Below are 26954 nucleotides of genomic sequence, written 5' to 3'. Positions count from 1 at the left end.
CACATCTAAGTGTACGCCTTTTGGTACACTCCATAAAAACCACTTGTTCATGTATAAATCCACACAAAAGTTACTTGAGTAATTGTAATTGCTCAGTTGCCTAAAGGCTCATCGTGATCGGAAGGCAACAGGGACCTTTGGTATTGTAATGACCTCTGTATGCCATGTGATCTTTAGCCGAGGTAAAAAAGACTGAGCGAACAAATTCACCACACTCATCACAACGAGCAGAGCGGTGCCTGGTGAACACGTGGCACTCGTGCACATAGTGTGGCGCAGACACTTCACCTGCATATCAGAGAGGAGTGAGGAGGGAGTTGAGTGGGGTAAGAGGAGGGAGATAAGTTGAGTGGGTGGCAATAGAGCGGTTGTAGCAGAAACCACGCAGTGCCTGTACGCGCGCTGATTGTATTGATGAGTGCACGGTGCATCAATATCCCTGAGATTGGCGATAACACATTGTGTTTATTCTCGTACACAGTGCTGTGAGCCCTCTACTAGAGCAGGCAAGCTCCCGTGGGAGGGTTCCCCAGGGAGCTCTCCCTTTGCTGTAGCGGTGTCTGCTGGGGCCGTGTGCCCCAGCCCTGGGCTTGCTGCTTCTCACTGCCTCTCGGTGCTGATGGCCGTCGTGGTTTTGTTGTTCCCTCCCCAGACAGAGCAAGAGCTGAAGGAGGAAAAAGAGGCCAAAGGTGAGGCCTGTGTGTGTGCATCATGGGGAGGTGCTGCCGAGAGGGTTTGTACAAAGCGTGCAGTGTGGACTAGGAGAGGCACAGACGCCAGCTTAGGCTCACTGCATCATCATTCCGGGATTTAACCAGAGCCCAGATGATTAAAATGGTAATAGTGAAACACTGAAATTGCTTGCTTATGCTACTTCTGGCAGAGGGACTTCCACTAGAGGGCGCTCTAATGAGCTCATCTATAGGGTATTTTGGCCTACTCTTCAATTCAGGCCAGATATTGTGGAAAAGGTGGGAAAGACGATTAGCATGGTTTCCTATGAACGGTGTGAAATAAGTTATACATACATACCCATACTTTACCTCACCACACACGATCTGCCAGTGTACCTATTTACACTGAGAGTTTGGGGAATTAAGAAACCGAAGGATCAAATAGAACCGGCATGATCTGGATAGTCCAATGTGTCAACCATTACACCACAGCAGCATTGCCAAGTTGGTTATTCGACGAAGAATTGTAGTAGACTATTTTTTTGTGGTCGATTTTTTATGTCTCAAAAAATGGCACCCAGCTCCACATTCTACCTCCCTTGGGCAGAAACACCCTAAAAGCCACGATCAGCTTGGTGCGGCTGAACGTGGCAATGACTTCACTAAACCCCATACACCAGCTCCTGTCGAGCAGCACACATGGTTGAGACTTTTTCCCAAACATTTTCATTACAAATATTTGAGCAATCAAACTGAGAATTGGTAGATTTATCTTGTATTATGTTAAATAAAATAAACCAATGCTGTAGTGATGCATGGTACTTTTTGAGTTTGTGTAAACTATTAGAAAGACAGCTTTATTTCACAGCAGATGAGTCACGGCATCTGTAATCTACCAGGCGTCAGACTTGAAGGTAAAATACCTGTGTGCACTGCGTGTGTGGTTAAGCATCGTCGCGTGAACACAGCAAATTAACTGCACACACGCTCATCACACACAGCACAACGATGCTCCAGTGAAGCACTTTGACAACAGCAGCACCAGACGAGAATGTATGTTTTCCCCTGCCCTGTCTTTCTCATAGTGCCCTTTTCTTCCTTAACACCCTCTCGATATACCTATCAGTTTCTCTATAAATACAATTGTGTATTGTGTTCACATGACGTACTAGCCCTTGTGTGTGCTGTTAAATAACACATAATGGAGCCATATGATATAAGTAGCTATTTTACATCAGACACCACCATGACAAACTTAGCTTGTGTGTGATGGCGCGCTCACCGCTTCTGAACTTACAATGCGGTTGGATTCTCAACAGAGCGGGAATTGAAGACAAAAGCCGGCCCAGTTGGGGAGATCATCCGTGAGCTCAGGTGGCTCCCCAAGTGAGTGACCCTTACAGCACGTGGCACTGATTCCTTACAGCACGTGGCAATGATTCCTTACAGTACGTGGCACCGATTCTGTACAGCACGTAGCACCAAGTCCTTACAGCATGTGGCACTGACTCCTTACAACACGTGGCACCGATTCCTTTCAGCACATGGCACCGATCCCTTACAACACATGGCACCGATCCCTTACAGCACGTGGCGCTGATTCATTATAGCACGTGGTACTAATTCCGCACAGAACGTGCCACAGATTCCTTACAGCACTTGCCACCGATTCCTTACAGCACGTGGCACTCATTCCTTACAGCATGTGGCACTGATTTCGTACAGCACGTGGCACTGATTCCTGACAGCACGTGGCACTGATTCCTTAAAGCACGTGGCTCTGATTTATTATTTTTGTCATTTTCCACAGCGTTTTAAAATGTTTATTCATAGCTCTACCCATCCGTCTGTCCAACTGTTGTCGCAGGGGATTAAAATTACTTGTAAATATGATGCTATCCGAACAACATGTCAGTTTGAATTTGTATTGGTATTTGGGAATGTACCCTTCAGAAAGCAGAGGCACATTAAATAAACATTTCCCAAAAACTCGGTGAATCAAACATTCTGTGTAAAGGTATTTATCCCATGACAATGACGTCCCGTGCCACACGCTATTCACCATTGCAACATGACACGCGATGTCATCTCACAACGGCACATACTATGTCGTGTCATCTTGTTATCTGGTGCAAAAGATAATGTTATTCAACATCAGCTTTGACAAATCTACTGCTAAATGAAGGCTCTTGCAATGCAATAATCCACCTAACCTGAGTACACAAGCTGACTTTATTCATCCGCATCCCCATTGTATATCCTCTTAGATCGATTGGCTGCAACTCCTTCATTATTCATGACCATATGTGGTGCCCAAGCCCTGTTAAGTTTCTTAATAGTCAATACGATGTCATTAACCTGCGTATGTTCTGTCATCTCTGTGTTATGTTTTCTGTTGGTCAATCTACTTCCAAGTATACATCTCTCTCCATGCTTCTATCTGCATTTTTCAATTTTTGTTTACTTTTCTTTTGGTAATGTCCATGCTACCGATTCATGTCATAGCAAGGTATGAGCATTCATGAAAACATACCCTGAGGACAAACTCTTATTTGAAAGCGTTAAAGATCACATGCATGAGTTGTCTTCCTTGTTAAAAAAATTAAATGGGAAAATGTCAAAACTGGGTGGTTTTTAACTTTTGCCGACAAAACTGGATCCCAAATGTCAAATCTGGGTGGTCTTGGAAAACGACAGGCAAAACAGGGTGGTGCTTTTTGATATGACAAAACTGGGTGATGTTCAATGTGGACAAATGTCAAAACTGGGTGAAGAAGGTGTACGATTTAATGTATCATTTTGTACACGTTTAGGTCCTTGCGTTATTCATCCATATGTCGCCACAGATTTAGAGCATTCCAAATGATGTTTCTCGTGGCTCATGTTCCATACCTTGCACCACAAATTTCCCGTTTGCATACTGGCACAGTGTGCCAGCTCGCTACTACAGTAACACTTACTTGCCATATGTATACTGGCACAGTGTGCCAGCTCGCTACTACAGTAACACTTACTTGCCATATGTATACTGGCACAGTGTGCCAGCTTGCAACTACAGTAACACTTACAGCTCGCGAACATACCCTAACTTGCCATTTGTATACTGGCACAGTGTGCCAGCTCGCTTACTTGCCGTTTGTATACTGGCACAGTGTGCCAGCTCGCTTACTTGCCGTTTGTATACTGGCACAGTGTGCCAGCATACTAATACCAAGTGTTTAGATGAATGGGGTGCTGGCACAGTGTGCCAGTATACAAATACCAAGTGTTTGGATGAATGGGGTGCTGGCACACTGTGCTAGTATACAATTATCAAGTGTATTTGACAAATGTCAAAACTGGGTGCACCCTGAGTGTCCAAAACTCAAGTTTTTGGCCACCCAGGGTGCACCCAGTTTTGACATTTGGGATCCAGTTTTGTCGGCAAAAGTTAAAAACCACCCAGTTTTGACATTTTCCCAAAATTAAATGCCCTGCAGTTGGCTTAGCAAGGTGGTGAGGGATGGGAGGAGATGAGGTGGATGATGGCAGGAGAGGTGGGGGGGAATAAGGAGGAGATGTGGAGCGTGAGAAGGGATGGGGGTGCATAGGAAGAGAGCATGAGGTCATGAAAGACGAATGCAGTCGGTGAATACAGGCCTTGCTCCCACGTGCTCTGCGAGCACTGTCTAGTTTCAGATTTCTTTAACATGTAATTGCACTCCTCCAGCCTGCGAGATAATTACTCCAGCCATCCACATCCAGTGAATCCCAGATTTCCATCTCAGCCTCATGGTGATGGTCACCGATTAGTCCACAAAAGCAGTCCCTTGGATACTGCATATAGAAAGCCTGTATCTTATCTGAGTCACCTTCTGCATAGTCCAATATAGTCCATAACATTGTCCAGAGTCAGCACAGTCGATATTGGTAACATTTAATCACCAATAGCTTTGCCAAATGCCATAGAGCACCTAGCCACAATCCAGTGAATTCAGATGCAGAAGAGGGCCAAGGCAAGGATGCCATCTTGGTGGATGCACGGTGGTATTGTGAACGATCCAGATATGTTCCAACCCATCCAGATGAGATGAACCAGGAACGGTGGAGTTCCCATGGATCTCAACGCCTTCCATAATGGCTCTCTGTCCACACAGTCGAAGGCAGCCTTTACGTCAATGTATACGATGGGTTAAACTCACCTTGGAGCTCAGAGAAGACGAGGGCCTAAAACTGCATCTATGGCCGATCACTGGTGTACGGATGAGACTCATCAATCTGGTAAACCGAGTCTTCGACATGTGTGGATAAATCAATTATTAAAGTTAATGGGAACAGTAACAATGGTTTGAGCGATAAGAGAGTGATAAGCAGGGGACCGACCACCAGAGAGCGAGGGGCTGGAGTGAATCAGTGAGTGCTAGACTATCAATCACCCTGACTCAAGTACAGTGAACTCTAATCTGGATATGACAACAGTATTTCCAACTCTGGCTGAATTTTTGCTTTATAGTCACAACAGATGGGGCTGTGTTACTCCTGAGTCATGCTCCGTGTTGTCTCAGATGTGACGTCTCCACGGTAACTCACCGGGAGAGGCTGCTGGAGCTGTGAGATGAGGTTGTGTTACTTGTGGGTCACACTCTGTCTTGTCTCACAGATACGACGTCTCCACGGTGACTCACCTGGAGAGGCTGCTGGAGCTGTGAGATGAGGCTGTGTTACTCCTGGGTCACGCTCCGTGTTCTCTCACAGGTACGACGGCTCCACGGTGCCACGCCTGGAGAAGCTGCTGGATCTGCTGTCTTCTAAGTGCCCAGCTCAGGAGAAGGAGTCGCTCCACACAGCTTATAGAGACGAGGACGGCCCAAGTGAGAGCTCCACATGCACGCTCTCTCTACCGCTATTACTACTGCAGCTCCTAGCCTCACACTATGTCTACCGCTATTACTACTGCAGCTCCTGACCCTGTGCTATCTCTACCACTATTACTACTGCAGCTCCTGACCCTGTGCTATCTCTACCGCTATTACTACTGCAGCTCCTAGCCTCACACTATGTCTACCACTATTACTACTGCAGCTCCTGACCCTGTGCTATCTCTACCGCTATTACTACTGCAGCTCCTGACTATGTGCTATCTCTACCACTATTACTACTGCAGCTCCTGGCTGAGCACTATTTTCCTGTTCACGCACAGGTGCCTGATTAATAATCAGAATCGGAATCTGTATTTTTCCTGGAGAAATCCAGTGAGCTATGAGGCTCTTCTTCAGAGATGTCGAGAGGTTTGGACATCATTTTCCGTAGTCTCGCCCAGGTTTCCGCTAAGTACTTTGTAGTCTTGCCCGTTCCCGATCAGTCTTTATTCCCAATCACACACTCCCCGCTCTACGGTTCACTCCCTCCTTATAGAGCCTCCAAGACCAAAATCCCTCCTGATCCACTCATTTGCAGATGCAATGGAAGTGGTGTCCAAGACTCTTGAGCCTCACTCCCTCCGGATTGGTTCCCCTAGGATCCTCCCCTCCCAATGGCTGTTTCCTCCTGCACCACTCTGATGGCTTCATCCAAATTAACGAGCATTCGGAGCCCAGCAGTTTAATAAGCACACTTGCTTCCCCGTTCTAACATAGAAAATAACATCCACATGTGCCGAATTAAAGCATTCTACCATACTATCGGTTTTGGGATGATCCTAGAGGTTCATATTTTCTTCATGCCCAGAATGTGATGCAGTTCTCTCAGGAGTCTCTATGAAAAATGTGCCCCACCCCCCGCCCATGAGAAGTATTTCTGTAGACACTTTTTCCAATAGATGCCCTTATCTTAGTTTATATATGTAAAGAAGCTTCTTCGCAGGTTCCATTTTCTCGACGATTTATTTTACAGTAACGTATTTAGAAGGTGAGAGTACGACTAACACATTTACAAGGCTATGGCTATCTGCAGCCTTGGTGGTTTCTATTGGATTAATCTCAAACAGTCTGTATTGATGATTTCCACCATGTAGATCTCGAACAGTTGTCCCGATGGTTTCCACGATGGCTATCACCAATACCACGCAGCACAGTACTGGTATTGCCCATGTATTTGACATAACATTATCATGTTAGTGCTGTATTTTATTACTGTCAGTGTAAGCACAGACAGCGCAGCACACACACGGGTCTCAACATGATCTGAATGGCAAGAGGGCCTTTGCAGCTGTAAATTGGTGTCATGTTTAATACCCTGTGTAACCTCTGCTCCAGAGGTTCTCAAGAAGATCTTGGAGTTTCCCAAGGCAGAGGCCGACAGAATTTCTCTGCTGCTTGTGCTCAACAAAATATTCAACGCTGTGGCCGTGCAGACAGCAGAGAAAGGTGAGTGATGTGTTCAACTCAACCAACCCAGCTATGGGTAAGTTGAGTTAAAGTCTCGTGAAGTTCTATAACATCTAGTAGTACTTGTAGCAAATGCATTTTTGAGACAAGCATGCACTTTATCCTATAAAGAGGATCTCATCAACTGGGTAAATGTGTATGCTCAGACAACAATTGCAATGTATACAGTGTCTAAATGCACTCACATCTCAAGATGCTTTAAGAAAACAAAGGTCATGATGGTATAGGTATCGGAGCAAGGAAACACTGGGAGAGAGGAGAGAGAGCATCACCATGACAACGCCTGGGATCACGCAACCATGGGCCAAGCACCAACGACAGCAACGAGCCCCATGAACAGCCGGGTCATCTGGGGCAACATCAACGAGACCCAGGGCATCCTTGAGAAGTGTAGGCCCTAGAGCGAGTTCCAGGGTGTCCTTGGGGTGCCAGTGCTCATTCACCAGTGAGTCACAGGGCATCGACGAGGGGACAGGGTCTTTCACCAGAGAGTCGCAGGGGCAGCACCAACGAGCCAGAGGGCAGCTCCAGTGGAAGACGAGATTCTGGATAGAGACAGTCGGTGGTGGCGTTAAGGAGCGAGGAGGCGGGGAAATGTTCAGAGAGAACGCTTGTGTTGGGCAGCAGCGACATCAGCACACACTGCAATGTAATTATTTTAGCTGCAGGCATTGTCAGGGAACCCACCACACTGCTATGGGCTGTACTAAATATACATGGAGAGCCGTAAGCCAGTTTTACATTATAAGTGATCATCAGTCGTGTATTGTCCATTTACCAAACTACCACCAATCATCCATGGAATGTTTTAGATGCTTTAGCATTCCACTGTGAAAGATCGAGTCCAGCTTATGGTGATACGAAAGCAAAGTTAGTGATGATTCCCGAAAAGTAAGAAACCAGTGCATAATTGCTACATAGAGTAAAAGCCACACAGAGCACGCTTAAAATTTGGCAGCCACGATACACTCGTTCACCACCACCACCACAGGGCCTGGCTATGGCTGTCTCCCAACATTCCTCGTCGCCAAACTCAATTCACTAAATTTTATATGCTGCCTCACATTGCAAAGTTGTGGGGATTGCCGTTAATAGCTCTGCTCGCCTTTATTTAGGATTGATGTTAGTCACTCTGCTGGTTTGTTTTAGGATTGCTTTTGTAAATAAGAAGCTTGAATTTGGCAGAACTGCCGCCAGGTTGAAGTCATTTTGCGCCTTTGAGTTGCATTGCACAAAAGCTAGAGCTTGCGGGGGTGGCAGGGAGAGGGGTACTTACTGGGGGTGTTGGGGAGTCAGCGCCAGAGATTGGAGGGGTGGGGGACTGCATTGAATTATAATGAATTCATTTACTAGTTTCCCTGACAGTTATGAGTGTGAATAATTTATATCCAAATGCAGTGGATGCTCATGGTTCATAGATTATATAGAATGTGACTGCTGAAATGGGGTTTATTGGAATGTAAACTTGTGTGTTGAGATATTTCTTTGGAATGTATAAATGAGTATATTATCTTTCAATTAAAGTAATTGTGCATTCATGCTGTGTTTCATTTCCAAGTTTCCAAAGTCCCCAGGACTGGGGACATTGCAGGTGACCCCTTGGAGAAACCTAAGGAGTGGCCAAAACACCGCGATGGCAACGTGTACATCCCCTACAACATCTCCATCGCGTTCAGTGAGTGCAGCGCACGGTAGACTTCGTGGCTTGACTTGGGCCTTCCAAGTCGAATTTCTCAGATGAAATCTGATTGTTATTGTTGGGATTATAATGCCACTCCTCTTATTCAAGGAGGATAATGAAGCTGATTTCAACATGTATCAAAGAAATTTGAGGTGACTGAGATTGAAAAGACATTCCTTTGGCAATTAAATGAGAATCCAAATTCGAGGAAGACCAGGACACCACGTGACTCAGCCAGGAGGGGAGAAGCCGTCTCTGTCTTTGGTGCGGAAACGAACGCGTGAAGGATTTGAAACTACACAGGAATTTCTGTAGAGTCGGTGCTGCTGGTGTCGTTTGGATGCCACATTTTATTGGTGACTCTCGCAAAGTGCCAAGTTAAAAACAATATAGCACAATATTACCTTTATATACAGCTAGAATAGCTAAATTGCAAATTTACAATTATATTTGAATATGCCAGCCTGCAATGGTGTTACTAAATAATCAATGTTAAGGCCATTGAATTGGCATGGCAAAGGCACACCTGGGGCTCAGTGCCCTCCACTTCTAAATGCTCTGCAGGGATTTAATTTTTGTTTGCTTCTACCCCGGGGTCAGTTATTTCACAATGACTCCCAATTGAGGATATTTATGTAGATTCAGAATAAAAAATATGTATTTATACTGGAGATTGTCTTTGACAGTAGTCCCATTATTGTCTATGGTAGAGCCAGTTTGTGATTTTAAGAAATGTGTTCGTGAACAGGAACCAATTGGCATACACTGCAAATATATTCTAATTGTTTATATATTAGCAACACTTTAGTACAACCGACAGAATCACACTTTTTATTGACTTTAATAACCATTGAGGGCATTGGATATTGTTAGGACTTTAGTGGACAATGCATGTAATTAAGCAATGCTTTTCCAGAACACATACACATATAATCGTTCGTAAAATGTTCATAAATATGGAACAAATAGAGAAAGTTTATCTGGGTTGTTTTCATTTCTCTTTCTCGTTTTCCTTCTGGATTCTTCCCTAGCACGGCTCAACTTCAGAATTCCCAACAATCGATTAATTTCTCAAGTTATTATTACCCTGCATAATCCAATAAATGTATTAACTCGTATCTGTTACAGCTGCCGTTTTGATATTTACTGATGGACGCTTGGTGTTTTGGGCCTTTGGGCCTGTACCCAGCTACCGTTATACATACATATATGTTGGACCGGTAGCTCAGATAACTATCATAGAGTTCGTATATGTATGCTTGTAATTAGGATTGGTAATATCTCTGCTGTTATAATGGGTAATGTGCCCCTGCAATAAAAATGTGAGTCAGCATAACTTACAATGCCCCTCAACTTGTCAGCCGATCAATGCAGAATAAGTTGTATCCATATCCATCAGAGTCGGTGACAGGATAGAGTAGGAATCCTGTCCCAGGGAGGGGGCACTGCGCAGGCCATGTTTGTTGGGTGACTCGTGTACGGGAGGTTCCATGCGCCCCACGCGCGTTCCGCTTGCTCGGTGCGGTGGAGGCACCATGGCTGTGGTGCTGTTCCACCCCAAGTCCCCTCCCTCGTGCTCGCATGACCACGCAAGGCGTGCCAGCGTCTGCCTCTAATCAGGCTGCGTTCTAAGCGTCTCGCTACGGAAACAGCCATCTGCAGAAAGCTGCTGCTTGGAAGCAAGAACTCTGATGTTACACAACGGATAAAACACTTCCAGCATCATGTAAAACCTTCAGCAGCTGCCATCCTGCTTGGCTGATCCATCCATTGACTTCAGTTTCTCTATCATAAATACCTCGAATAGTCTAACATATTGGGTTAATTATGCACACCATTGCCTTGTGAATTTCTATTCGTTAATATAAATTTTGAAATGTGTACACACATGTATGGCGCTTGTTGTGCCTTCACTGATGGATGAGAGCTCCCCACGCCATTCAGGTCATGAGGGTTATTTGACCGCACACCACCACACTGGCCTATACGGTTTGGTGAAGGCAGGAAGCATTTTTGTGGGAGCTGAGAATCAGAGTAGAGCAATGGATTGCTGCGCTGTGCTCTGCTGCCCAAAATGTAGCACATCCTCAAAACTCCCTATGATGAACGGGCGTGCATGGTGGTCGCCCATCCAAATGCTATCCAGGCTTCAATTTCCTTAGCTTCTGAGCGTTTATGAGATTGGGTGTATTCTGGGTGATTTTATCATTGGCTCATTTTATCAATACTGCACTCTAAATAATAACCTGAAATGTTTGTAAAGAGATATTCTCATCAATTACACCAACTATGTATTGGTGATGGTTATGGCCGTGGGGCACTATAGCTGTGTGGCTTGGTATCCCTCTGCATGCTCCTCTCTCTGTGCTCGAGGCCTCTATGCCCGTCGTCCTGCTCCCCTGTGCGCTGCTTCGCCCCGTGTGCCCGTGCGCTCTGCTGCTCGGCTCTGTGTTTGCGTGTCTGGGGTGCCGTGTCAGACCACATGGGCTGACCGCCGCCGTCGCCTCCTCTTGCCGCTGCTTGCCAGCCCTCACGCTCACCACTGCAAAGCAACCCTTTGTATTGATTTTCCTGTGTCCGCATTGAGCAGCCGAGATTCACAATCACAAACAATACAAAAAACTACAGCTGCTGTAGCAATCCTTACTGGTGGAGATGGCATTTGTGTCGTACTGGCCACAGTTTCTCAGTAAATGGATCGCAGACTCGAGATAAATATATTTTTTCATTGTAATTATTGCTGGCCTTGCTTTCACTTTCGGTGTCTGTTGTGAGTTTTCAAGATTCACAACCACAGCGGGGGGCTGTGGCGATGACAGTTGCTATGGCAGGAACAGTTACGCCATAGCAGAGACAGTTGTGCCATGGCAGCAACAGTTGTGCCGTAACAGTACCAGTTGTGTTATGCCAGCAACAGTTGTTGTCAGCAAATGGATCTCAGAGTTGAGTAAAATATATTGATTTGTCCTTATGTTCAATTTTACGAGTGCTGCTGCAGCAATTGCTGGTCTTGCTTTCACTGTGGCGTTAAATCACCAATGATATGTGAAATATTGTACACATTCAAGTTCCTCTCCACCAGTAAAGATTGGTACAGCAGTTATAGTCTCTTTGTCGGATTTCCATTCCGCATGCTCTTACCACATTCTCTAGTCTAGATGTTTCATCATCTCATGCAATGCTTGTTCCTGCAATCAGATCGATGTCTTCTGCAAATCTTACGTTGTTGATTTTCTTTCCACCGATGGAGATGTGCAATTGAAATGATCAAGCTCATAATGCTCATAGCCGTTGAACAAACTCTCTTCTATCCTAACATTACAACCCAACACATCCATCAATAACACTGCCTTAAAGAAAACTAAATATATAAAGATGCATTTTTGGGTAATAGCCCTTTATAGCACGTAAATAGACAGGCCAGTGAGATAGAGTTCACAGAGGTTGGAGACGGCACCTAACATCATGGGGCTTGATGAGAATTACACATGGTTTCTCATGACCGTTTTTTAAATAGGCATACAAATATTTACCGAATAGTAGCTATTGAATAACAGAAAAAGCTTTCCGTGATCGAAAACATATTCCTCAATAAATGTATTTGTATTTTAAGGACAATTCTAAAATGTTACTGGCACAATGCATTGTAGGAAGATTTGTTCTTGTGAGAACATGGCACAATCCACCTCGTGACATAATTGCTGGGCCCAATTGGTGTGTCAGAAATGGTGCTCTGGGTGTTTTTATATATGTGTAACTAGCGGGAAGTACCTGGCGTTGCCCGGGGGAAAAATATATGTAATAACTTCTCAAAATTTAAAAACATAACATATACAAATGAAAATAAAACTTTGATCATTACCTCATTAATTAAAATTCAAATAAAACCCAAGGTGCGGTGGAAAAAAAAACGTACGCTCACGCGCCAAGATCCGATTCTTTAAATCGCGCAAAGGAATCGAAGGTTGTAGATTTATTTAGAATCGGCCTATTCCCGTTTAATCGATACCACAAACGCTCAGCAGATATTGATTCTCGCTAGTCCTGTATGCGGGTTGATGCCACACTTCATGGTAGGCCTCAAGGTAAGGTAAAAGTTAAAAGGTAAAAACAACGAGCCTATCTTTACCCTACCTTTTACCTTACCACAATACAATCACTCTACTCTACCTTTTACCCTTTAGCAGGTAAGGTAAAAGGTAAAAAGCAACGAGCCTACCTTTTACCCTTACCCCATACAAATTACCCGATTACAGGGTAATTCCTGGGGTACTACGACATGAAAAAGGTTTATAACGATAAATGCTAGGTAGAGCGCTTTATACATATAGAATACTCGATTCCAATTTTACATGCTTTCTTTGAACTCACTCTGTTGTCGTTATTGTTGTTGTTTTCGTTGTCGTCGCTGTCGTATCTCAAATCTTGTAACTCAATTTTAACCCACTTCCTAATGTGGTATCGACTGCCAACTTGGTATATGTATGTCATAATGGTGACAATACTATGTTATATCACTTAAAAAATACATATTTTTAAACGATCTTTTGTATACGTTATGTTTCGGTTTGGGTCTAATTGTCCACGCTCAACTGACGTTGGCTGTAATAGGCCACGGCCCCTTACGTTATGGCAAGCTTCGGGGGACACTTCCTGGAGTTGTGGAGTTCTGCCAGTACTAGTACATTTGAAGTATTGGAAAATGACGGCAGGAAACTCCTTGACGGGAACACACTTCTTTTATTAAATCTTGACTTGTAACAATACAACGCGTGGCCTCTCTTCTTCACAGTGCGCTTCTCTTGACTCTGGATTCTGTGCTGCCGGCTCTCTGTGCCTCGTGTAGACTCCGCGCCTCGGCTACACTCCTCTCTCGCCTCGTGTAGACTCTGCGCCTCTGCTACACTCTCCACTCGCCTCGTGTAGACTTTGCATCTCTCTCTCTGGCTACACCGTATGCATACTCGGCTCGTGTAGACCTTCCTCTCTCTCTGGCTACACCGTATGCATACTCGGCTCGTGTAGACCGTTCTCTCTCGCTGGCTACACACTATACATTACTCAGCTCGTGTAGACCGTTCTCTCTCGCTGGCTACACACTATACATTACTCAGCTCGTGTAGACCGTTCTCTCTCGCTGGCTACACACTATACATTACTCAGCTCGTGTAGACCGTTCTCTCTCGCTGGCTACACACTATACATTACTCAGCTCGTGTAGACCGTTCTCTCTCGCTGGCTACACACTTATACCTTACTCTCCTCTACTCTCCATTACTCTCCATTACTCTCCTCTCCGGGCTCTATCTCTGCACCTTCGTCTTCATTCTTAGATGGTTCCACTTCTGCCCCTGCTCCTCTGTGCATCACCTTATATACCCCTTCTTCCCGGGAGACGGAGCGGATGCGGACCTCAACGTCGGCACCGCTCCTCAGTTACCCAATCCCCACGCGCTATCCCTACGATCCGGTTCCGCTCAGCGCGTGTTTCCACTCCCCGACCAATCACACCGCGCTGCTACCCGATCACTCCCTCTGGGCGCGTCACCGGCACACAGCCAATCAGCAGCACTACCCCCACCCGCGCACTGACGCCTGCTCCTCCCCGTCAGCGCGCGTCACCACACACACACCCGTACATACGCGCTGGCACACGACATATACACCCAGCGCGTATCACCACTACATCACCCCCTCCCACATAGCTCGCAGCCGGCCCGGCTGCTAACAACAACCAACCGCGACGATAAAACGACAACCAACAAAAAAAAACCCCGTAACCCCCCGAGTGTGCCCCGTAACATAACACAACAACAACAACAACAAGAATAACTATGTACAGATTGACAATGAACCCGAAAAGTCAACAATAACACGATACGAGCAAATTCGAAACGAACGCGCCCCACGTCCCTGCGACTACACACATTGACGAGGCGCTCCAACTGCCCCGACTCCTCACGAGGCAGGTCATGCAAAGTAGCACGACCTGGCGCGAGTCCGTCTGGCTGGTCCATCGTATGGGGCGGGACACTGACGACCGTCCGGCGGTTCCGGCTGCTCCAGACGGCGCGGAACGGGCCTGAAAGGGCCGGCCCCGTCGCGGAGATCCGGCCGCCGGTGATCGGCAGCTGTCAGTTCCGAGACACCTGGGAGCAGATCAGGCGAAAATACGTGTGGATCAGGCAGAGACATTTCCCCCTCTGGGTCGCCGGTCACGTCACACGCCCGGCCATCACGACACAAGGGGAGGCCATATGGAGGCGAGAACGGTTTCAGTCGGGAGGGGTGAACGTACCACCGGCGCTTTCCCCACTTTATCTGAACGCACTGGGGCCGTGCAACGCGCACGACCTCCACGGGTCCCCTCCACGGTCTCAACAATTTAGGCGACGTAGCCAAGGGTGCCTGAGGGCAATGCAGCCAGGCCCTGTCACCTGGTTTCCATTCGTGCATGGACACCTTCCGTGCCCGCAACCGTTCATTAGCAATTTGGCGAGCCCGCGAATTAAGCCGCGCGGCCTCCCTCGCCTCTGTCAGCTTGTGAATATTAAACTTAATATGTTCTGCCAAATTAGAATTAGTTCGTGGAGCGGACAGGCCAAGTTGCGTTTCTATTGGCGGGTCAGCTTCCCGACCGTACATCAAATAGAATGGGGAAAACCCCGTAGCTGCATGGGGGGCCATTCTATACGCGGCAAGGACTCCCGGGACCTGCAGGTCCCAATCTACATGTGCCTCGCACACCTGCTGGCACAGCATGGAAGTCAAGGTTTTGTGGAGTCTCTCCACCATCCCGTCAGTCTGCGGGTGGTACGGGGAGGTACGCACCTTCTTGGTACCCAACAGATCGCACACCTCTTGCAACAATTTACTCGAAAAATTTTTACCTTGGTCGGTCAGCAGGCGTTCGGGAGCCCCCTTGTCCAGGACATAGCCCTGGACGAAGGCATCCGTCACAGCCGCTGCCGACTGGTTAGCGAGAGGCCACGCCATAGGCCATCGGGTAAAGTATTCGACCCCCACTAACAAATATTTATTCCCTCTCGGCGTGACTGGGAAGGGCCCCAAAATATCGAGTGCAACGAGCTCGTTGGTACGCGAGACCTGAATAGATTGCAGCGGTGGATTAGCTGCCACGGCCGGTGGTTTACGCCTGGCGCACTCAACGCACCCCTTCAGAATATGCACCACATCACTTCCCATTCCCGGCCAGTAATAGTCACGCTGAAGCAGGGCAAGCGTCTTGTTAACTCCCAAGTGCAAGAGGCGTTCGTGTGCCGCCAAGACAACCCTCCCCCTCACAGCGGAAGGCACCACGAGTGCGTTCCGCCGGGACAAACTGTCCCATTTCAATAACACGCCCCGCTCAAGTACATAGGAGCCGGTACGCTCCTGGTCCCCCTCGGGACCCCCAACCTTGCGGCGCAATGCTAGCAGCGAGCTGTCCGCCATCTGGAGGCGGCCCCATTCGCTGAGCGACAGCGAGAGCAGCGAGTCCCGACCCTGAGAGGCAGTGGAATCATCCCCGATCGGTGCGCCCGCTGTCGCAGCCAGTGCCCCCATCTCCCCCGCAAGCGTCGGTTTACAGCGCGCCGATCCCGACAAACACGCGCATTCATCACAAGGCAACAACCGCGACAAGCAATCGGCATTCGTGTGTCGCAACCCCTTACGGTACGTAGTCGTAAACTGATAGTCCTGGAGGACTTCCAACCAACGCGACAACTGGCCCGAGGGCTGGGCGACCCTCAATGAATACTGTAGCGCCGCGTGGTCCGTTCGGACTGTAAAGTGACGACCATAAAGATATGGCCTAAACTGCTGCACAAAAAAAACAATGGCAAGCAGCTCGCGACGGGTGACACAGTAGCGCTGCTCCGCCGGAGACAACACCCTACTACCGTAGGCGACAACTCTTTCGACACCCCCAACGACTTGGGATAGCACCCCCCCAATGCCCGTGTTGCTAGCATCCGTGTCCAGCAAAAAGGGACTGGCAAAATCGGGATAACACAAGGGTGGGGCACCCACCAAGGCGTCCCGGAGGGAGCGAAACGCGGCCTCCTCCTCCGGTCCCCATTTGAACTTCACTCCCTTCGCCGTTAGAGCGTGCAAGGGTTTTGCAATAGTGGCGAAGTGCTCAACGAACCGCCGATAATAAGAAGCAAACCCGATGAAACTACGCACGTCGGAAACGGACGTAGGTGTCGGCCACGAACCGACACAATCCGTCTTCGCGGGATCGGTGGAGATCCCCGAAGAATCGACAATGTGACCCAAGTATCTAACGGACCTACGAAGGAGGTGACATTTGGCCGGTTTAAATTTCAACTTAGCCGATCGCATTCGCAAGAACACCCCTCTCAATCGCCGGAGGTGTTCCTCAAACGTTTTACTGAAAACAATGACATCGTCCATATAAATCAAGCATGTATCCCACTGCAAGCCCGACAAAACCAGCTCCATAAGTCGCTGAAACGTCGCTGGAGAGGAGTGAAGTCCCATGGGTAACCGGTTAAACTGGAACAGCCCCCCTGGAGTCCGAAATGCTGTCTTAGGTTTCGACTCTTCGTCGAGCGGCAACTGCCAAAACCCCGATAACAAATCAAGAGTCGAAAAATATCGCGCACCAGACAATGCATCGAGGGACTCATCCATCCTGGGGAGCGGATACGCGTCAGCCACAGAGATCTTATTCAGGCGACGGAAATCAACGCAGAATCGCAGGGACCCGTCCTGCTTCTTAACCAGCACAATAGGCGCTCCCCACGGGCTAGAGGAGGGCGAAATAATATCGGCTTCTAGCATATCGTTAACAGCCGACTGAACATGTTCCTTCTCCACGGGACTCAGTCGGAAGGGATTTAGCCTGACCGGCGCCGCATCGCCCGTTTCAATGTGATGGTGCAACAAATCCGTGCACCCAATGTCATACTTATGTTTACTGAATACATCAGAGAATTCAATGAGCAACTCGCGCAGCGCACCCAACTGCGCCGCCGACAAATCGTCCGAGGCGGCACATAACGAATGGACCCACTCAAGGTCTTCCCTTGGCTCAACGTTCCGCGCGGGGCTCGAGCCCACCTGCGCAACCAACCCATCATCCCCAGGGACCTGCGCCGCGTGAGCCAGCACGGTGCCCTGCGGAATGACAGCTGGTCGCGACCCCGCGTTCAAAACCATCACAAACGGATCCCTGTCAGCCCGCACCAAAGTGTGAGCCACCGATAAATCAAGACCCCCGACAGCCTTGTTAGAAGGACCCAAAAGCATACTCTGTCCCGAAGCCTCCCTCACCCATGGTTTCCGCAACCGGAGGGGAATCAACATCTGTGAACCCGGGGGCACTTGCACTGTCTGCGTCGCCACCGCTTGTATCGTAGCGCACGCCGTCCGAATGTCAGTAGGGCCCGTCAAAAATGAAATCCGGCGACCCGATGGCAGTTCAATGCATCGTTGATCGATAAGAATTTTAATGGGCATTTTAGCCAAAAAGTCAGTGCCCAAAAGACACGGAACTGCCAAAGAAGACGAAACGAAAACGGGTCCCGACAATTTGATATCTCCAATGCAAATGGACGCCCTAACCTGACCGATAATGCCCAACGATCCCCCATTAGCGGCGTAAAATGGCACATCCACTGGAAGCAGCGGACGACATTGGACCGGAAGAATATTATAAATGAGGTCCGATATAATAGTTGCCGATGCCCCCGTGTCCACTAACACCCTAATCTCAACCCCATCAATAGATCCCGTAACAACGGACGAACCCGCCGAAGCAGCCACAATTCTATGCCCCAATTCCGCCCATTCAATGTCTCCCTGGTCCCGGCCGAACCCCCCTCGCCGAACCGAATCCCCGAACCTTAACCGGCCCTCCTCCGCCGCAACGCGGCGTCCCATGTGTGCCGAATAAACAGGCCGAGCGTGTGAGGTGCCGCGACTTGCCGGGGATTGTAGAGATGACTTGGGCTCTCGGTCGTCGTCCAGCCGAGCTCCCATGGCGCGCTGCCGCGGAGCGCGGCACCCGGACGCCACGTGGCCCCGGAGGCCGCAGTTATAGCACGTGACGAGGGTCGGAGTAGATCTTGGTTGCTCCGACTTTCGGCCCGATCGCAGAGGCGACCGGGCCCCCGGCCTCCAGTCCCCTGGTCGTCCCGTGGCGAACGCCTCCTCTCGTGGGCTGACGACTTGGGGTTCGGTGACCACCAAACCCGGGGCTGCGACGACAGCAGCGTTGCAACCAACGCCTTGCTTCCGTTGTAGGGCCTCGTGCGCTTGAATACTCGTGGCGACTCTCAAAGAAGAAATATCAATCTCGTCAGCTGTGTTGATAGGGACCCCCAGGTCCTGCGCCAACTTGAGCAGCTGCTCCAAAACCATCGCGTCTTGGCCCTCCTCGTCCATCCGAGGGAACGCAGCATCAGCAAGAGCCAGCAACGCCGTGCGATAGGCCAGCGCGGTCTCCGTGGCCGCTTTCCGTCTTGCGTAGAACTGATGGCGGCACGTAGAGGGAGGCCCGTAGACCCTGGCCAACAAACCCAGCGCATCCTTCAGCGTGGAGCGGTCCGACTTCCGTGCAGCCCTGAAGGCCGCGAGCGCATCGTCGTCCAGCATGGCGGGCAATGCCCGCAGCGCCGTAGCATCGGACCACGCTGACATCTCTTGATGCGCCAAAAACCTTCGCTGAAATTGGCCCCAGTCTCCGCCTTCCGCCTTGAAGGCTGACAACGTGGGCAGGCGCTGCTGAAAAATGAAGTCATCCGCCTCGTGGTTCCTCTCCGCCTGTCCGTCGGTGTCTAAGATGGCGGCTCCAGCAGCAGACGTAAGATGGCGGACCCCCTCGCGCGCTGATGACGTCGATGCGCGCGCTTGGGAACCCACCACCACGTGGCGCTCGCCGTTCCCGCCAAAAGTAGGCCCAGGCGCAATGGCGGGAATCCCCCATTCGTTTTGGCGGGAATCTGCGGGGCGACCTTGTAAAATGTCCCCCACCGTCCCCGCTCCTCCCGACGAGCTGATCTCCGCCAAGATGGACGCGGCGGCGAGCAGCAGCTCCGCCAGTCGGGAGTGCGCCTCACGAAGCCCGGCGTCTGTCCCCGGTCGCTCGGCCGGCGCCGTCGACGGACCCTGCAGCGTGGGCAAGTCCTCTTCCTCACCCCCCGCCACCAGCGGCCCCGAGTCGTCCAGGTCTTCCTCGCGGTCAATCCCGTGGGTCCTACGGGTCTTCCTCGTCTCCATACTTGGAAGCCCGTTTCACTTCTGACGCCAGATGAAGTATTGGAAAATGACGGCAGGAAACTCCTTGACGGGAACACACTTCTTTTATTAAATCTTGACTTGTAACAATACAACGCGTGGCCTCTCTTCTTCACAATGCGCTTCTCTTGACTCTGGATTCTGTGCTGCCGGCTCTCTGTGCCTCGTGTAGACTCCGCGCCTCGGCTACACTCCTCTCTCGCCTCGTGTAGACTCTGCGCCTCTGCTACACTCTCCACTCGCCTCGTGTAGACTTTGCATCTCTCTCTCTGGCTACACCGTATGCATACTCGGCTCGTGTAGACCTTCCTCTCTCGCTGGCTACACACTATACATTACTCAGCTCGTGTAGACCGTTCTCTCTCGCTGGCTACACACTATACATTACTCAGCTGGTGTAGACCGTTCTCTCTCGCTGGCTACACACTATACATTACTCAGCTCGTGTAGACCGTTCTCTCTCGCTGGCTACACACTATACATTACTCAGCTCGTGTAGACCGTTCTCTCTCGCTGGCTACACACTTATACCTTACTCTCCTCTACTCTCCATTACTCTCCATTACTCTCCTCTCCGGGCTCTATCTCTGCACCTTCGTTTTCATTCTTAGATGGTTCCACTTCTGCCCCTGCTCCTCTGTGCATCACCTTATATACCCCTTCTTCCCGGGAGACGGAGCGGATGCGGACCTCAACGTCGGCACCGCTCCTCAGTTACCCAATCCCCACGCGCTATCCCTACGATCCGGTTCCGCTCAGCGCGTGTTTCCACTCCCCGACCAATCACACCGCGCTGCTACCCGATCACTCCCTCTGGGCGCGTCACCGGCACACAGCCAATCAGCAGCACTACCCCCACCCGCGCACTGACGCCTGCTCCTCCCCGTCAGCGCGCGTCACCACACACACACCCGTACATACGCGCTGGCACACGACATATACACCCAGCGCGTATCACCACTACACATTTAATAAAAGCGTGTTTTTAAAAAAGTTTTTTTAAATATTACTTATTAAATGGAGGCCACGGACTGCGCCACGGAGCTTTTAGCGGTAAACAAGGTACCATATTTACCGGGTAATACTTCGCGCTACCTTTACCCTACCGGGTAATTCTTCCGAGCTACCTTTACCCTACCCTTTACCTTACCCCTTGGCATGTCGACACCTTTACCCTTTTACCCGGTAAAAAGGGTAATTACCTTACCTTGCCGAGGCCTACTTCATGGTCATTCCCCCCCCCCCCCCCCCCAAAATACCAAAGTAATTTTTTATATTTTTTGCATTGTGTACGGTCTGGAAATTACCCACATGCCAAATTTCAAGTTTGTTGCATGTCGGGAAGTATGCAAAACATTTCGAACAGACACACATATTCACAAATTTCCCTTTTATACATATAGATATGCATTATTGCGCCCCACCCCAAAAAAAGTATATAAAAGTCTATTGTGATACCTTTTGCATTGTGTACATTCTGGAAACTACCCACATGCCAAATTTCAAGTTTTTTGCATGTTGCAAAATACGCTAAACATTTCGAACAGACACATTCACAAATTTCCCTTTTATATATATAGATGACGACTTGACACACTTCTCTTGAGATGGCACTTTATTGAAGACCCGTTCACTTAACATCAGGCGGAGATCCCACTGCAATAGCCCGGAGTCTCCCGCGCACCTCCCTTGTATATCCACACGAGGCCACGCCCCCCTTCTCGATCATTCTTGCTGACTCTGGATGCTCCCTCTACCGGCAGACTCAACCGTTCTCTTCCGTCACCTGACCATGCTCCCTTCTCGAACATTCCCGTAGCCACCAGTCTCTTCACACTGAAAACTGATACGCCTTTCATTACCTCTCGTGGCCACTAGTCTCCTCACACCGCATGCAGGTTCTATTGTCATTACATATGTATCAGTTGATGTGAAGATACACGTGTTGCATCATCTCTGATTGCATGGGAAGTTGCCTGGTATGCTCATATGGTTTCACATTGAGCTTTGTACACGCAAGTCACTGATGTGTGTATTTCTGTGGAATATCAGACTTCTGGGACAAGAGAACCATTCAGAAAGCCTTCAGTGAATTCTACAGCAAGACGTGCATCAGGTTCACTCCTAGAAAACCGGAGGAAGAGAATTACATCAACTTCCAGGCACTGGACGGGTGAGTGTGGGTGCACCTGTTTGTGTATGTGTGCTGTTAGCTTGAGTGTAAGTATGTGTGTATGGGGAGTGGTAGTGTAGTGGTTAGCACGCTGTGCTACGAACCCGGCGACCGAGATCGATTTCCGCTCACGGCCACCACCAGTGACGGTTATCTGAACTGGTCCTGGGCCTCCCCTAGGCCGACTCAACCTCAAAAGTGTACCTTGTGTGGTGTTTAAACATCACCACTAGGGAGACAAAGGTGGCTAGGAATGGTGCTAGACACTGACCACTTCGTGTGCCATGCCGACCGTCATAGGTGCTCGTTAAGAGCACTTGCCCCAACAGTCTATTCAGGCTATACGGGGGATCTGTCTTTGTGTGTGCTCAAAGTGCACCGAGCATGGCACCAACCAACACCTTGGTGATGTCACCACCACTTAGTGGTGAGCGGCGGTTGTTATTGTGTGCTATAAGTGTGGGTGTGGGTGCTAAGATTTCAAAAACAGATATGGTATCGCATTCTCTTTTGAATGTATCGCGCTCATAAATTATTCTCCAGGTAACCAACATTTGACTGATGTTTTTCTATAGACCACCAAATAGTAAAATAACACATTAATTCCCGGATACAATTATGTCACCCATTCCAAAAGGGGAACTATTGATCATAGGGGACCTACATTGGAATTGGCCAATCCTACCACATGATGTATTAGACTTTACAAACCAGTACAATCTAAATCAAATGATTTATTCAACCACTAGACCCAACAACAACAAAACTCAGATCGCTCATCCATACTTGATACCCTAACAAATTCACGCAGTAATTTTTTTAAAGTGGGAGACTTAGGTAACCATCTCAGTAACATTGCCATTACCTTTCGCATTCGTCATACAGAAATAACTAAAACTCCTCATAAAATCATCATAAAATGGTAATTTGAAGCATTTATACCTGACACTTTCCTTTTTGACTGAGATGCGATGAGCAAATTTTTTTTTTTCAAAGTGCTTAAACATATTTTAAGAACCAATTCCTAACAATTATTGACAAACACGCTCCCTTAAAAAGTTCAGAATAAAGAGTAATCGTCCACATTGGTTTTATTCGAACATTTTAGAATTAAGAAATCCTAGAAATTTATACTGAAATAATGCAAAAAGAATAAAATAAGCTCCCTGATTCGATTACCTATATAACAATAAGAAACATGTAATTGCCAAGTAAGAAATGCTAAATGTCATACTACCATAAGAGGGTTTTTTGGGGGGGTTAGATCACGTAAATATATAAATGTGTTGTTAAAACCCGCCACTACCCAACACAGCCAACTAGTAAGAGTTGTCACGTAAACAGAACATGCCAATTCGTCACTAGTACAGCACACCGGTGTGTTGGAGAGCCAAGCAACAACATTTAGAATCTGAGTACGATCTTTCGCCAGTATTACAACTAGCTTCATCAGGCGACTGCCAGATTTGTGGAGAAGTCAAACTGTTTCGTTCCTTATATAGAGGCGTAGATGTGGTGACCACACTTATGCGCTCTTCTCAAACTGTCACTATCTGGCACTTTCTTAGCTCGATGAACGAGCGTCTTGAGAAGAGCAGATTTCTGTGTGGGGTGAAGGTGTGACTCTGTATTCAGATAGGCATCTTTCGGTAAACACTGTATGTTATTTTACCATTTCTTACCCGTCCGAGCAGAATATCCAGAAATGGTAGAGTTCTGTCAGCTTCCACTTCCATGGTGAACTGGATGGATGCGTTTTGCGAGTTGAGATGATTTAGAAATGCGTGAAGTGTATATTTGCCATGTGGCCAGACCACCAATGTGTCATCCACGTATCTAAACCAAGCAGATGGCTTTAGTGTGCTTGAAGCTATTTCTTTTGTTTCAAAATCTTCCATGTACAAATTTGCTATCACAGGAGACAAATGAGAGCCCATTGCTGCTTCTTCCTTTTGTTTATAGAAGTCACCTTGTCTGTAAGACCCATAGTTAGTACAATTGGTTCTGCCACGTACAAATTAGCACAATACGTATTGAAACAAGTACAGCCCTACATTGGTAGGACCTGTTCGTTCATCAAAAACTCTGAACATCTCGTAACTATAATGAAAGATATTAAGCTTAACCCTAATGGTATTCTCATAAGTTTTGATGTAACTTATCTGTTCACGAGGGTTCCAGTCAACGAGTCAATAGGGATTACCGTTGGTATGACTATTTTAATACACACAATAGACAGGAAGGACAAGATCAAAGCACTCACATAATGCACTTGCATAATGTACGTTGACTCAGTAATCCCCCCCCCCCCACCTTTTCACAAGAGTGCAGAAGCTTGGTCACCACATCTATGCCTCTATATCAGGAACGAAATAGTTAGACTTCTCCACAAATCTGTCTGTCGCCTGATGAAGCTAGTTGTAATTAATTGCGAAACGTCGTACTCAGATTGTAAATGTTGTGGCTTGGCTCTCCAACACACCGGTGTGCTATATTAGTGACGAATTGGCATGTTCTGTTTATGTGACAACCCTTACTAGTTGGCTGTGGCAGGTGGTGGCAGGTTTTAACAACACATTTATATATTTAAGCTATCTAACCCCAAAAAACCCCTCTATTATGGATGATATTCCTCACGTAAGCCTACGTGTTAGACTATCATACTACCACTAAGCTATTATAAATTCACACACAAAACCAAGACTTCTCTGGCAAACGTTTAATTCAGTTGAAAACCAAAGAAAGTAAAATATTCCAAAAAAACGTATGGGATAACAAAGAACAATAAAATACATTGATTAGCAGAGCATAATATTTGACAAAACACACGAGTAAAATGTCTCCAGGTATGCCACTGTTCACATCAATCACTTCTTCCTCTTCACACACCAACCCTGAAAATGTTAGTGAAAGTCTTCAGCCCTACTTCTCGTTAGTCCCATTTCTGAACTGGACATACTGCATAAGCTAGCATCAATTAAGACATCGTCATCCACGGGAGAAGACGAGTTACCTGCATTTGCACTTGTGACTGTGGCAGATCTCATTTGTTAACACCTAATGCACATTTTCAACCTCTCGCTTACCGAAGGTACATTTCCACGAGAGTGGAAATTCACTCTTATTTGTCCAGTATATAAAAATGGATCCAAAGAAGACCATAATAATTATAGGCCAATCTATATTCTTTCAACAGTTACTAAATATTCAGAAAAATACTTAAATCCTGAATAAATTTCTACCTAAAAAGTCACAATCTCTAGCACAGTAGTGGGTTTCGAGAGGATTACTGCATCTTCCACTTCTGGGATCTCTCGTAGTCGAGTATGATTTCCCTCCAGGTATCACTTGTCTGTGTTGTGAGGTGGACCTGGCTGGCCATGGGTCTGGAGATGGCTGAATAGGCCAATCCGTGACCTGCAGATCTTGGCACAGTGGGGGCACGGATGGTCCATCCTGCAGCTCCCAATTGATGTCTCTGTCTCTCGTGTATGCGCTTTGCGGTGTGCTCTTTTCCTGGCTATCAACTCTCTTCGCTCGGCCTCAAAATTCTGAGTTCCATTGTTTATTTTGGCCCTCCATGATGGTCTATCAAGAGCATAGATTTCCCAGTTGTTTGGATCTATGTGGCTTTGCTTGAGGTGCATTTTAAGGTTGTCACGGAAACGCTTTTTTTTCCTCTGGGGGCACGTGATCCATCGCTGAGCTGGGAATAGAAGATTTGCTTAGGAAGCCTCGAGTCATTCATCCTCACAAGGTGACCTGTCCATCTGAGTTTTTGCTTCATCATTATGGCCTCTATGCTGGATGAGTTGGATCGCTCCAGGACACTGATATTAGTTTGTCTTTCTTCCCAGGTGACGTTTAGTATTTTCCTGAGACAGCGTTGATGAAACATTTCGAGATATTTTATGTGTTTATGATAGGTGGTCCAGGTTTCTTCACCATGTAAGAGGATTGGAATGATCACAGCATTATATACAGCCACTTTGGTCTTGGTGGTAATGTCGTGGTCTTCAAAGACCCTGTTCTTAAGTTTGCCAAAGACAGCACTAGCTCGGGCAATCCGATGTTGGATTTCATAATCAATTGAGACATTGCTAGAGACATGGCTGCCTAAGTATGGGAAACCGGGAACGTTTTCGAGTATTGCATTGTTGGTAATGATTGTAGGGGGTGGTAGGTGTCCTCCCAGAGCTTGTTAAAAAAGGATCTTTGTTTTTCTGGTATTCAATGTTAGACCCATCCTGCTGTAAGCAACTATAAATATGTTGACGATGACCTGAAGGTCAGCTTCTGAGCAGGCACTGACTTGGGCATCATCAGCATATTGGAATTCAATAACGGATGTGATTGATGTTTTCGACTTGGCTCTGAAACGGTTGATGTTGAATATGTTCCCGTCTGTCCTATATGTGATATTTATGTCTCTGGGAAGTCTGTTATCTGTCAGATGAAGCATTCCCACCAGGAAGATGGAGAAAAGAGTTGGTGCAATAATGCAGCCTTGCTTCACACTGGTCCTTACTTCGATTGGTTCCGAGGTATCACCATCAGAGAGGATGACAGCCTTCATACTGTCATGCAACAGATGGAGGACGTTAACAAATTTTGTTCGGCAGCCATATCTCAGAAGGATTCTCCATAGTGCTTCACGATTAACAGAATCGAAAGCTTTCGTCAAATCAAAGAAGGCCATGTACAATGGTAGTCTCTGCTCCTGGCCACTTCTCTTAGAGTTGACGGGCTGAGAAGATCATGTCTGAGGTTCCCCTGCCAGGTCGAAAGCCACT

General features: G+C 47.7%; 1 protein-coding gene across 2 annotated transcripts in view; it reads left to right on the top strand.

Moving 5' to 3' along the window:
• Positions 1 to 26954, top strand: part of LOC144951822 (uncharacterized) — a 135697-nt gene that overhangs the window by 86758 nt on the left and 21985 nt on the right. For both annotated transcript variants that reach the window (XM_078882167.1, XM_078882166.1), the window contains exons 24-29: positions 653 to 689; positions 1994 to 2060; positions 5409 to 5524; positions 6908 to 7018; positions 8598 to 8714; positions 22041 to 22161. In XM_078882167.1, coding sequence (XP_078738293.1) covers positions 653 to 689; positions 1994 to 2060; positions 5409 to 5524; positions 6908 to 7018; positions 8598 to 8714; positions 22041 to 22161 — 569 coding nt within the window. The remainder of the gene's footprint in view (positions 1 to 652; positions 690 to 1993; positions 2061 to 5408; positions 5525 to 6907; positions 7019 to 8597; positions 8715 to 22040; positions 22162 to 26954) is intronic.

Source organism: Lampetra fluviatilis, chromosome 3 (assembly GCF_964198595.1).
Source record: "Lampetra fluviatilis chromosome 3, kcLamFluv1.1, whole genome shotgun sequence".
Lineage (NCBI taxonomy): Eukaryota > Metazoa > Chordata > Hyperoartia > Petromyzontiformes > Petromyzontidae > Lampetra > Lampetra fluviatilis.
This window is presented reverse-complemented; position numbering and strand designations above follow the sequence as displayed.